The sequence below is a fragment of the Pristis pectinata genome, chromosome 3 (assembly GCF_009764475.1).
Source record: "Pristis pectinata isolate sPriPec2 chromosome 3, sPriPec2.1.pri, whole genome shotgun sequence".
NCBI lineage: Eukaryota > Metazoa > Chordata > Chondrichthyes > Rhinopristiformes > Pristidae > Pristis > Pristis pectinata.
Window position 1 is genome coordinate 107,666,225 of NC_067407.1, and position 13,531 is coordinate 107,679,755.

Sequence of the window (13,531 nt, forward strand, 5' to 3'; positions counted from 1 at the left end):
TACTCATTTCACCTGCTCTTCCTTGCTTACCTCCAAACAAAATGTGAGGTGCTCACATGGATGAAACCATTTGTTCAATTCATCCTGTTACTTTCTTTCTAAACCAAACTCCCCTGCCAAGTTTACCCTCTATGCTGAAAATTCTTCTTTAATTCCTTTCCAAGCACACACAATCCATATCCAGGAAAACATGCAACTTGCTCCCTTAACACTAATGATGACTAGCTTCAAAATTCCTATTCTGATTTTCACATCAGCTTTCTTTGTAAATGGTTACCTCTCCTCCAGTTTTAATAGTGAGGCTAACTGTTAGCATATTCAGGACCTGCACATTCCTGGTCTTGAAATGCAGCCCGTCCCTCCTTTAAAGAGTAATGTATCTTCAAATTTAATTGCAAAAACAATGTCTTCTTCAAAAATGTTCTTCTATATAATCTTAATATATTTATGGCTAGAGTAGGGAACAAAACAAGTTTGGGCTTCAAACCAACATTTGCCTTCTCACTGAATCCCCCTGAATTTTTAAACAAAGGGTTAACTCACAGTTGATCCATAGGATGATTCTTCTTAGTCGTAGCATCTTTTAGCTCTTCTGAATTGTCCAGAGCATCTACAGGATATTCTTTAAATTGAATGGGAATTATAAATAGAATTTAGATTTAAACATAGTTTGAAGTGAAAAACAGTAATGTCCTTAAACCGATGTAAGCATTTTTAAACAAACCATTAGGTAGTTTGAAACAGGAATTCCACAGTCCACAGAACTATACTGAAAACAGGCTCTGTGCATACATTTCAGGTGGTTCTTTGACAACAAGAACAAATAGAAATCATACCTGCATCTTTCATTGTTTCATACTGACACTCTGATGAAATTCCAAGACTTGATGGCCAAAGTGGTTTTGACAAAGCTCTCTGGCCCCTGTGACTCTGCTCCTGACCTGACACCTATATGAATGATAGGAAGTTATAAGAAGTACACACCACAAAAATCTGGGCCAATGGGATAAGTTTCAAAGTGGATTGTAATTGAAAGGAGGCACAGATGTTTAATACTGAATTGTCCCAAAATTCTCTGCTTCATAAACATTCTTTTATCTAGAATCTCCTCGAAGTCCAACCATTTAACAAATGTTTGTAATTTCCTTCCTTTTCCAGTTAAATCCCACAAGTTTTCTCGTAAACATTAAGTGTATGACATAAATGCAAGTTTGTTATTGACGAATTCCCCTCCCATTTCTGATTTCACCAGGGACTTCTGCTGTTGATTTAAAACTGGAGAACGTCCATAGGGAGAGCACATTTAAAATCTGTAGCAGAAGCCAGACTGCAAGAGTTACTATTTAATTGTCACGACATCAGAGAGAATACTGGTTAAAATGAGAAAGAGAGGATCAACTGCATTTTTGTTTACTAACTTGTTAAAAAAGAAAAGCATTTTGCTGTATAGTAATCTTGTAATCATACGGATAGTAATAGGTCTAATAGAGAATTTAGGTAGTGTCTTGGAAGAGGCATGCCAGTTGGGTAATAATGTAAAAAGAAAATATACATTAGTGGTTCAATACATATCAGGCTAATTAAAAAATATTGGTCTGTACTAGTTCAGATAGAATAAAACTCCGATTTACATATGTATATGGCATATTACAATAACAGCAAATATCCCCAGAAGGAATACTTATACATTTGGAAGTTTAATTACTATCATCCAATCTCAATTTTTCCAGAACCACTGAGCTGAAGAGAACCAAGGGCAATGCATCATCATTTGGGAGTAAAACAAAAAAAAAAATCAGGAGAATATATTAATTCAAACAATGGGCCTCTTTTATGAAGCTCTCAATGGCTTTACTGTGTAAAAACATTAGCAAAAAATTAATATGCAACAAGCCATGCGACTTCCCTAATAACAAGTGAAAATGACAGTATCACTGAAGTTCAGCTATAAAAATTGAGAAGATATATATCTTGCAGATTCGGTTTTCATTTTAACTGACCTATTACCGGCAATTTCATTGGCCATTTAAGTGAATTTTCTTTTATTAATCTACATGGATAAATCGAACCACAAGCAAAGTTATAATTCCCTTGCTTCCAATCTAATTGGTTGTGGTTATCAGTAACTTGTGCTTCCAATTAGTCACTTTAGCGTCTGAAAGGCTGCCACCACAATTGACTGCAGTTTCTTATTACAGTTAAAAACAAGGCTTTCTAAAAATTTTATTTGAATATCAGTGTTTTGTTTTTGTCATCCTAAAGTCATATTTCCCTCTGGAGAAATCATCTCAAGAGTTACAAACTGTTATTAATCTAATCTGAATGCTACATTGTTCTTGTCTTCTACAAAAGATAATCCACTATCAACTGTTTTTAAATAAATATTGTGAAGTATTTTTCGATAAGTTATTAGCTCTACCTTTCCAATTGGAAGTCCATCGTAAATAAGTTTCCCACTACGAATAAAGTTGTACAACGGGGAATCAGGGACAGAGTTGAAGTCTCCACACAGAATAATCGGCCAGTGACCTCCTTTCCCATCAGATGCCAGTTTGTTAATTTCAGCCAGGAGTATTGCAAGCTGAGCCAGCTTGATGTCTCCTCGACGTGGATTATACAAGAGATGAGTATTTGCCACACATACACGAACATCAGATTGTGAAAGAGCTGGTTGTAGTAGTACCACAAGTCCAACATTGTCTCTGTCTAGTATTTGGATCATAGGACGATAAAACTCCACTGGGCTAGCAGAGATTAGTGAAAACTTTGAGCGTTTAAAACAAATAGCACACCCATCTCTCTTGTTTCCGGTCCGCATTTTGTATTCGCAATGATAACCTGTAGAATAAACACATTAAAAGGTGTTTTCATTATAACAATTGGCACATGTTTTAAAACTTGTTAGAATGTATTTCTGAATCATAGAATGAAGGTACAAAATTGATTAACCCACAAAATGAGACATAAAGAGGCCAATTTAATCTATTTAACTGACAATAAGTAGTTCATGAGAATGATTTCTTAAAACAAACCCTTATATTCTTGTTTCTTTCATTGGCAAATGAGAGGGCTTACTGCAAGATCTCCAGGATGATCCCATTGAAAGGATCATGGAAAACAACCTTAATCTTCTTCAATCAAGCAGCATTAAAAAAAATCTGAATGAAGTCCGAGATTGGCCAATAAATTTAGGATTATGCAAAATAAAAGCCCTGTGTTAAGGCCAGTGGAGTACCACCATACAACAACCTCTTACCCAGTGATTCCAATATTGGCTTCAGCTGCTTTCCATAGTGGTTGTTCTGTACTTCTTGTAAACACATGATCTAGAAAAGATCAATGAACGCAAGCTGCAGTGATTTCACTTACAACAAGATGGCAATTAGCAATTAGTTTATCAGAAACATTTATCCCGTATAAATTAAAATTTGTACATACAAAAATAATTTTGCTTCATTTTAAAAGAATGTTACAATTGCTTCTTTGAAGCTACAACAAAGCTGTAACAGAGGCAGCTGCTTGAAAAGCATAGCCAATTTCCTACCATTATTCACAATTATTCCTATTTGTACAGCACTGAAATAATTTTATTAAACAAAAACAAATTGCATACCCGCTGCAGATTTTCTTAAAACTTTAAAAATTTATACAACACAGTAACAAGCCCTTCTGGCCCACGCCGCCAATTAAACCCATGTTAACCTACTAACCCGTACGCCTTTGCAATGTGGGAGGAAACCAGAGCACCTGGAGGAAACCCACGCAGTCACTGGGAGGACGTACAAACTACTTACAGACAGTGGCTGGAATTGAACCCGGGTCGCTGGCGCTGTAATAGTGTTATGCTAACCACTACACTAATGTACGATATTAAATGTTTTTCATCCTTTAAATGCTGTTCAGAATAAAATCTAGTTTGACCATCTGATAAACTCAACCTGTAAATAATTTTTTTCTGCAAATGAGTAATGTCACTAACGGGCCCCTTCTGTAGTGTCCGATAAAGCTTGGTATCTATATATTGTTTTGAAGTTAAACTCAAACTTATAATGGACCTGTAGCTTTTTCTCCCTATGAAAATACTCCCACACATTAGTGCTAGTAAGTACTATGTGTGCATTTGTGTATGGGTGGGTAGGTGGATGGTGGGAGAGAGGGATTGGTGCACTGAGATGGGTGAAATAATGTAGTGCACATTGACATTAGTCATTAATTAGACAGTAATCCAACTTCCTTGCTCATTACTTTTATTTCCCCATACACTACAAGAGAAAGCAAAAATAATGCAATAAATTCCAGGACCTATATTATTTTTAAAAATTAAAACAAAATGTACTTGTTAAGTGACTGTCCTACAGAACTATAAATCAAAAACTAATAAAAAGATGCCAGTGTAACTACTGAATGACTTTGAACACGAGCTCTGTCTATTGCTAGAGTGAGCAGCATGCATGGCATCAAGCAATCTGCTGATTAGCTACTAATTCAGATTTTTTTTAAATACCCCCATGAGAGACAAAACATGCTTGCCCATATGCATCTAGCAGAAACAATAGGAGGAATTTTAAATCCTTGAAAGTGAGCAAGTTTGGGTCACGGGAAGTGAAAAGTAAAATGTTTCAAAACTAAACACAACTGCTTGGATAATAGACATGCAGGGTGGCAGGCAACCAGATAGGTGTAAGGTACAAATTCATCTTTTCAATATTTAAATGAGGCTGCATGCCTCAGATTTCTTCCCCCACCCCTGCTATCTTACATAGTCAAGCAGTGTCTCAACATAGGTGAGGGCTGCACTGTGGAAAAACCTGATGCCATGGAATCAGGTCTTCCTGGCATCCTTTTCTTTCCGTCCTCCAATGTGGGACGTTCTTGAAAAGATGAGAAGGGGCACTCTCCTCCAACAGAACAGTCCTTCAATCGTTTATCTGGACATGTGGAACAAGCATCCTGTTGAGCCATTCTTTGAAAATGCCATGCTTTATCCATGCCCATTCCTGGTTGAAGTATTTCTCCACTTGCATGAAACATAACAGTTAAAAGAGGCTTGAAAATGTCCAGGATAGTGCACTCCTGCACATCAGTGCCATAAGGCTGCAGTGAACACCAAGTGCAAGAGGCACTGTAGCAAGTCGCCAAAGATTCTTCCACAAAATCCCCCAAACCTCTGACCTCTACCACACAGAGAGACAAGGATAACAGGCACAAGCGAAGACTACCACCTCCAAGTCACACATTATTACTGATTGGGAATTGCGTCATAATTCCTTCATTATTGCTCTGTTAAAATCCAGAAACTCACTATAAAAGCAATATAGGAGTAACTTTGCAATACAGTCTTCATTTGTTTAAAAGTAAACTCCTTAGTTTTAATTATGTGAAGAAAGCAGAATTTTGATGGAGTTTAAAAGGAAAACAAGTGTCTTAGTGAGTAAAAGGAGCATAGAAGACAGATTTCCAGTTGAGTAAATGATTGCAGGAGACAGAGCTTCATTGAGTTTAAACAGTTGATTTGAACAAAGAGTCATGGAATTTAAAAAGTTCAGAGTAAATAAAACAGTAAGCAATTTAAAGAGGGACACAAGAGACTGCAGATGCTGGAATCTGGAGCAACAAATAAGATGCTGGAGGAACTCAGCAGGTCAGGCAGCATTGGTGGAGTGAAATGGCCCAGATGAAGGGTCTCGACCTGAAAAGTTGACTACTTCCCTCCATAGATGCTGACTGGCCTGCTGACTTCCTCCAGCATTTTGTTTGTTGCTCCAGTATGCAATTTAATAAATAGTGTTTTAACATATTCTTTATCTGTCAGTTAAGTTAATCCAACAAAGGTAAACCAGGGTACCTCAGACCAGTGGAATGTACATGCTATGCCATCTGGGAACTCCAGAACACTTCCCACATCCTGGATAACAACAGGTGCAAGAAACATTCTCAAATGGAGGAGCTTGCGCTCTGGCTTCGGAGCTTGAGCAACAGCTGGCATCACTAAGTTTCATCCAAAAGACTGAGTATTTTGTGGACAGCAGACTTCAGGAGATGATCACACATAGCTTAGGAGAGTGCAGACAGAGGGAGAATAGGTGATTGCCATACAATCAACAAAAGAGAATACAGGTTGTTCAGGAAGACCTGACCACACCTTATCCTCTAACCAGTGTTCACTTCCAAGTGCTGATGGGGGAGCAGTTTCTCCAACGGAGTTTAGCCAAACCATGGGTGGCTCAAACCATGGCCAGTGAGAAGCATAGCAGTGATGAATACATGGCTGAAGGGGCAGCACACAAGGGAGTGCTTTAGGTTCTTGGGGCAATGGGACCAGTTCTTTGGGGGGAGGTGGGGTTGGCATCTGATGGATTGCACCTCAACACATCTGGGACAAATGTCCTCACAGGGTGGTTCACTAGTGCCACATGTGGGGGTTAGCATTGAGAAGGGGACCACAATGGTTTGAACTAAATTGAAAAGGTAGCACTGAATGGGAGAAAAAATGCATAAAAAGATTAGGAGAGGCAATGATCAGAACAAGAAATATAAATTTTTCAGATAGGGAGAGAGTGAGTGTTAAAGGTCTAAGATGTGTTTATGTCCACATGCTGTAAACCTAAGAAGCATATTAAACAAGGTTGGAGAGCTTCTGACATAATTAACCACTTGAGATTACAACTTATGGCAGCAACAGAGACTTGACAATAAAAGAGAAACAAAGGACTGCAGATGCTGGAATCTAGATGAAAAACACTATGATGCTGAAGGAACTCAGCAGGCCAGGCAGCATCTGTGGAGAAAAACAGTCAATGTTTCGTGTCAGGACCCTTCTTCAAGGCTGAAGATAGGAAAAGGGGAAGCCCCAATATATAGGAGGGAAAAGCAGAGCAGTGACAGGAGGACATAAGAGGGGAGGCAGGGTGGGCACAAGGTGGTGATAGGTAGAGACAGTGATAGGCAGGTGCGGGGAAGATGGGGAGAGCAGATCCACCAGGGGAATGGGTCAAAGGTAAGGAGAGGTAGAAAAAAAAGAGATAGACTAGGAAAGGGAAGAAAAGAAGAGGCATGGTGGGTGTTGAGGGGTAGGGTTACTTAAAGTGGAAGAATTCAAATGTTCATGCCGTTAGGCTGCAAGGTTCCAAGATGAAAATAAAGTACTGTTCCTCCGGTTTGCGCTTGGAATTCTCCTGGCAGTGGAGGAGACTGAGGACTGATATATCTGTGATGGAGTGGGAGGGGGAGTTGAAGTGACTAGCAACAGGGAGATTGCAGGTTGCAGCTATGGACGGAGCGCAGGTGTTCTGCGAAACGGTCCAGCTAGTTTGCGTTTGGTCTCACCAATGTAGAGGAGGCCTATCACTGGGAACAAGTTGTCCACTTATCACTGCTCTGCTTCTCCCTTCTATGTATTAGGCTTCCCCTTTTCATATCTTCAGTCCTGAAAAAGGGCCCTGACCTGAAACATTGACTGCCTGCTTTTCTCCACGGATGCTGCCTGGCTTGACAAAAAAAGGGCAGGAATGGGTTCTAATTATTCCTGCATAGAAATTGTTTAGGTATGTTGGGGGAAGGGAAAAAGAAGGAGAATTGACAGTTTGATAAAGGAGCATATTTCAGTGCTGAGAGGATATACTGAAACAATCAAGAACAAAAGCTGCTTAGAGTTAAGAAACAACTGAGGTGCAACATCACCAAAGATTATTCAATGGGCTACCAACTTTTAGGAAGGGCTGTAGGAGCAAATTTGCAGGGAATTTAGAGATGTGCAAGAGTCGGTAGTGATAATTGTGGATTTACACTATCCAAATATAGACTGGAATAGCAATAACACAAAGGGCAAACATGGGGAGAATTTTCTGATGTTCAGAACTTTCTTGGTCTCTACATTACTGGCACAACAAAGAGGTAGCTTTGCTGAACTTGTTTTTGGGAAAAGAGCCAGGCTAAATTGAGCAAGTATTATTGGGGAAACAACAGTCAAAATATGTTTAAAATAGCTATGGGAAAGGAGGTGGTCCTATCCCAAGTAATGAGTTAATTAGGAAAGGCACAAGTTCAGAGGGACAAGAAAAAAAAATCTTTGTCTAAATAAATTTGAATTAAGAACATAAATAGAAGGAAAGGGCCATTTAACTCCCCAAGCCTGCTCCACATTGACAAAATCATGACCTTCTATCTCAAGATTTTTCTGCTCTTTCCCCATATCCACCGATTACTCTAATATCCAGAAATTTATCCATCTCAGTTTTGAATACAATCAACTATTAAGCCTCCACATTCCTCTGGGCTAGAGTTCCAAAGATTCATTATACTCATAGTAAAACAAAATCTCTTCTAGTATGCTTCAATGAAGTCATCTCTTATTCCTCTAAACTCTAAAATAGCAGCTTAGCCTATTCCATTTCTTCTCATGTGACAGACTCTCAATCTCAGGAACCAGTCTGGTAAACCAAGGCTGCACTCCATTTGTAAGTAGAGTACGTTTTTTTTTAGGGAGTACACATTATTTCAGGTGTGGTCTCATACCTACATAACTGCAGCAAGACACTTTTATTGTTGTACTCAAAACCTCCTGCAATAAAGGCCTACATACCTTCCTAATTGCTCACTGGACCTGCACATTAGCTCTCAGTGACATGTACAAGAACTTCCAGGTCCCTTTGAACATCAACATCACCCAATTTCTTAACAGTTATAAGTACTCAGTATTTTTATTTGTTTTTAAACTGAAGTAAAAAACCTCACATTTTTCTACATTTTACTCCATCTACCACACTGATGCCACTCATATTGCTTGTCTTTATCCTCTTGAAGCCTCTTTGCATCATCCTCACAACTCAAAATCCCCCTTAAATTTGTGTCAACAGCAAGCTCAGTCCCTGCAGCCTAACCATTGATACAACTTGTGAATAATTGGGAGCCCTGGAATTTCAAAAAGCATCCTGTATTGCATCACAGAAAGAGCCCCTGCAAACTGGCTCTGTTGTGATTTCTTTTTCTTCATGCCCGTGGATTTCTGCAGAGAGCTCCCTTTTGCCCTGATGCATATGATACCTAAAAAAAAAAGTGGTAGCATGACAGACCTGTGAGATCTCCATAACCTCCTTGAAACTATCACTGTATAGATTCAGTCTGCAATACTAAAGTTATAGATCTCATTTCCAACTCTGGCATTCTCCTTTTACAGTTAAATTCTTCCAACTTGTTCCCAGAATGGGCCATAAAGAGATCTCAATCTGCTTCAGCAACCACATGGAGTTGTGCAGCTATTTGGTGGACTCTGACCAAAAGAGCTGGTAGCACATCTGGCTACCACTTGGTGGTCAATTGGCTCTGAGTCAGTCCTGTAATTCTATCAGGCTGTGGCTGATCGCATACTTCAAAACCACATTTCTGCCCAAATATTATTTGATAATTCATATATTAATTAGCTTAGTATATTCATTGATCTTAAGTTGTAGTTAATGGTATTATTTTCCTTTGCAAGGGATTTCATAAGTAGGAGAATCTGACTTATGGCTACAAAATCTGCAATTGGTGTACTAAGCAGAGACCCTTTAATTTCATTTGATTATTATATTTCAGCATTTCAATCGAACAATTGACATGCATGGATCATATTGTTCTGACCTCAGTTTAGAGGAACGCACCCTTCAGAAATGCATACTTGATAAAACCCATGTATTTGGAGGAATATTTCCTCTCCTAGAGCATTTACTGAGACTGTGAATCCTATTATAACCAAGAAGGCCCATGCACAAAAATATGATTTTGTCTTATTGTTTCTTGGGATAGATCAAGCTCAAAGCAATGTGGTCATCAGAGGTATCCAATGAAGATTTTTTGATACTCTTCACACACTGAGACAAGATTTTTCTCCTGGTACACATTTCTGCCACACAAGTGATCATCTCCAAAGAAAGAGTCCACCACTTACATTTGACATTCATTGGCATTATGATCACTGAATCTCCACAACATTAATATCTTGGGAGTCAACATTGACCAGAAATTCAATTAGACTAGCCAAATGAATACTACAAGAGCAGGTCAAAAATTGGGTATCCTGCAATGTGCAATTCATATTGTGATAGTTTAAAGTAATTAACACAGCATAAGTCAGGAGCATAATGAAATACTCTCCACTTGCCTGGATGATTGCAGCTCTAACAACACTCAATAAGCTTGACAGTAGCCAGGGCCAATCACCTAAAAATTCCCTAATCAGGAAAACGTTATCTGAAAAAGAGCCTTTGCATAATAGGAGGCTCTCAACCAGAGCCTCAAGTAGTTGCTGTCTTAGGACACAGAAATGGATGCAAGTATAGGTTTTGCTCTACTTATCAAAGCAATTGATTACCTAATTATGATAGATAATTTAATTATACAAAGCTTCTGGAAGAATGCCAAGCCGGCATCAACTTCCAAAATTGTTCTCCTAACAATTTTAGCAGCAAGACACCATTGAAGAAAGGCAAGAGAAGAAAAGCAAAGACAAATTCAGGATGTTAGAAATTGTGAGATCAAAATCTTTCTAAAGCATGTATGATAGCCCCCAATTAAGATGGAAAGAAAGAACTCTTGATCCAGCCCATTTTGATCAGGTATAAGAATGTAATTTTACTTGCCTAACAAAGTCTGCCAACAAAAAATTGTGTGCAAAATTGCATTCCACAATTTCATTAATCTTCTTTATGCGTGCACTATTTAATGTTGTTGGGCTTTTCAAAAGCAGAGTCAGTTCTGGTCTCCAAATTTCTAAAAGATTTGGAGGCGATGGAGAAGATGCAAAATAAAAAGGGATAATTTCATAACAGGGAAGTTATAATCAGCAAATAAGCCTGGAAAAAAATCTGACTTAAATGGGGTCTTTTAAATAATGAAATCATATAACAAGATAGAAAAGATGTTTCCACACATGATTAAGTTGCTAATACATCCGATAAAGAATTCTGGCAAAACTCCTTCACTCAGAGTGGTTAGAATGTGCACTGATGCAGTGATTATTACTGTTGCTCTGAAGGTCATATGAGGAACAAAGTAGTACAAGGATATACTATTGAAACTAATGAAATGAGATTTGAGAAGGAATATGTGAAGCATAAACATACCAGTGGAGTGAATGATTATCTGTTTCCGTACTGTAAGTTCTATCTAATCTCTCCAAGGAATCGCTGCCTCAAAAGTAGATTGTCGCAATGATCTGGAGACACTACACAAACACTAATTCATGCATATTTTTCTGAACAAGCCGCCATCTGCAGTCCCACAGAGCACAGGCAAAAATACCATTAACTGTAATCGCTTTACTTGCACTGGTGCCATATCTGTAAGATGATAGTTGATTGCCCACAAATATGTACGGAAGGCAGCACAAAAAAAGCTTTCAGAAACAGTGAACAAATACAGACTGAATGAGGAATGGTCCCCCTCTCAAAAGGAAAGATATACTTGCAATAGAGGGAATGCAACAATGAAAAAAAACCCAGCTTGCCTCAAAAGGAGAGATTAAGCAGAGTGGGCCTCAATCTCTCATTCTCCGAAACTCTAATCTCAATACAGCATACAAAGTTCTTTTGAGGCTTAACAGGACAGAGGCAGAAATGAGGTTTCCCCTGACTGGGATATCTAAAACCAGGGACTATCTTAAAAGAAAGGGTGGATCATTTAAAACTGAGATGAGAAGAAATTGTTTTACCCCAAATAATATATGGAATCTCTATGGAGGAGGATTCTGGAGGCTTATTTGCTGAGTTGATAGTATTTTTTTAAAAATAGTAACTGAATCAAGGGATACAGGGTTAGCACAGGAAAGTGACACCATACAAAGGATCAACCGTGACCTTATTGAATGGTTTTGTTTAAACATACTTTTTTTTACAATTTGGACATCCCCCCAAGCATTCTCCAAATGCAGCAGATTGAAACCAATTGTGGAATTTCAGAAGTTCTATTGGGAACTTTTCTTATGGAGAACCCCTATGAGCAAGAAAGCTTGTCCAGCAGATTTACAACTACTCATCGAAGGGGGGGGGGGGGGAACTATTTATAATTTAATTTAGTTACAGATTTTCTTGTCTACTTATTGGCAAATCACAGAATTCTGCTATGCCAAAATAATTTTATTCAATAATCATTAATATATGTGACTTGTCACCATGCTAATGCTTTTTACACTGTATTTTAAGTCAGGGCCATAGGCATCCCATTCAAAGACTTTTTTTTTGTTGGGGAGCCCCTTCTAACCCTATCTGCCATAACCAGCAAATAAACAAAACAAGCATCTAGCGACAATTGTGAAAGCTCAGATGCCTTTAAGTGTTTCCTTGGTCAGTTTTGACCACAGTCCTCCTTGGAACACACTTAGTATGATGAGTGTAAATTCTGTTTGTTCTTCCTCTTATGCTAATGCCTGCTTGATTTTGTTTTGTTTACTTGCTAGTTCATGGAAGACAGGGTTGGCGGGGGCTTCCCACAAAACAAAACTCCCTAGACTACTAGGTTTCCTTGGATATGCTTGGGACTCCTTTGACTTGGAATCCATATTATGAACTATTCTGAGAGGTTCCCAAATGGAGAGAAACAGTAACAAGGAGTATTACAACTTTCATCATTCAGGGGAATATTTCAGAACAGCACCCAATATGGATGCTGTCAAATGGAACCCAACAAGTCATCCTGGAATAAAATATTAACTCTTGTGTAAAGGCAATTAACAGTGCCATGTGAATGTAACTTTATTTGCAAGTGTTAATGAATTAACTGTTTTGTGATAAATGAACATATATGAAGAACATGTGGCAAGAAAGCAAGATTCCAGACAGTTTATCTTGCATCAGCTTTCTACAGGATTGGTACAGATCCTTAACTTAATGAAAAGTTATTGCTCCTTTTCAAAGGATCTACAACCTATTTAGAAGTGGGAAAGACATGAAAGGAAAGACTGAGTTCAACAGTTCTGATGTGATAAATGAATCTCAGAGATACAACACTGCCATCTGAAGGTAACACCATGAAGCTGCACTCTATGTTTTAAGAGACAAAGGAAGATTTAACATTTCATCCATGCATAATGATAATTTTGAGAAACTATAGTTTTATACAATGAATGTTTGTAGAAAATTTAGAACTTTTGTACCAGTCTCTTGCATTCTGATCAATTATCATATAATTGGCAGACACATTAAAAGCACACACACATTCCAATGCTTAGCATTAATGCAAAACAGGCCAGTTGTTATGCATTGGCTATATCATCAAAAACAGACTTTGGATACTCCAGAAAAAAGATTATCTTAATAAAGATGTTTAAGAAAAAAAAACAAATGTATAAAAGTATAATGACATTATGAAAACCTTTTGATTTAAATATTTAATGTTAATTCAAGGAAGAAGGGGAGGCATAGAAACTCTGTCAGAGGGGAAGAGCGAGAATAGACACATAGAAGCAAGGGTCAATGTAGAGAGAAAAAAAAAATCAGTCTTTATTCAAGTGCACTGAATGCAGCAGAATGCCAAGATTACGCAACAGTTAGTTCTGCCC

General features: G+C 38.2%; 1 protein-coding gene across 2 annotated transcripts in view; it reads right to left on the reverse strand.

The window, feature by feature from the left end:
* The window catches only part of angel2 (angel homolog 2 (Drosophila)), a 41,692-nt gene that overhangs the window by 11,049 nt on the left and 17,112 nt on the right, over positions 1–13,531 (reverse strand). For both annotated transcript variants that reach the window (XM_052012617.1, XM_052012616.1), the window contains 4 exons: positions 3,257–3,326; positions 2,420–2,838; positions 837–948; positions 544–622 (listed from right to left, as the gene is read on the reverse strand). In XM_052012617.1, the coding sequence (XP_051868577.1) occupies positions 544–622; positions 837–948; positions 2,420–2,838; positions 3,257–3,326 (680 nt within the window). The remainder of the gene's footprint in view (positions 1–543; positions 623–836; positions 949–2,419; positions 2,839–3,256; positions 3,327–13,531) is intronic.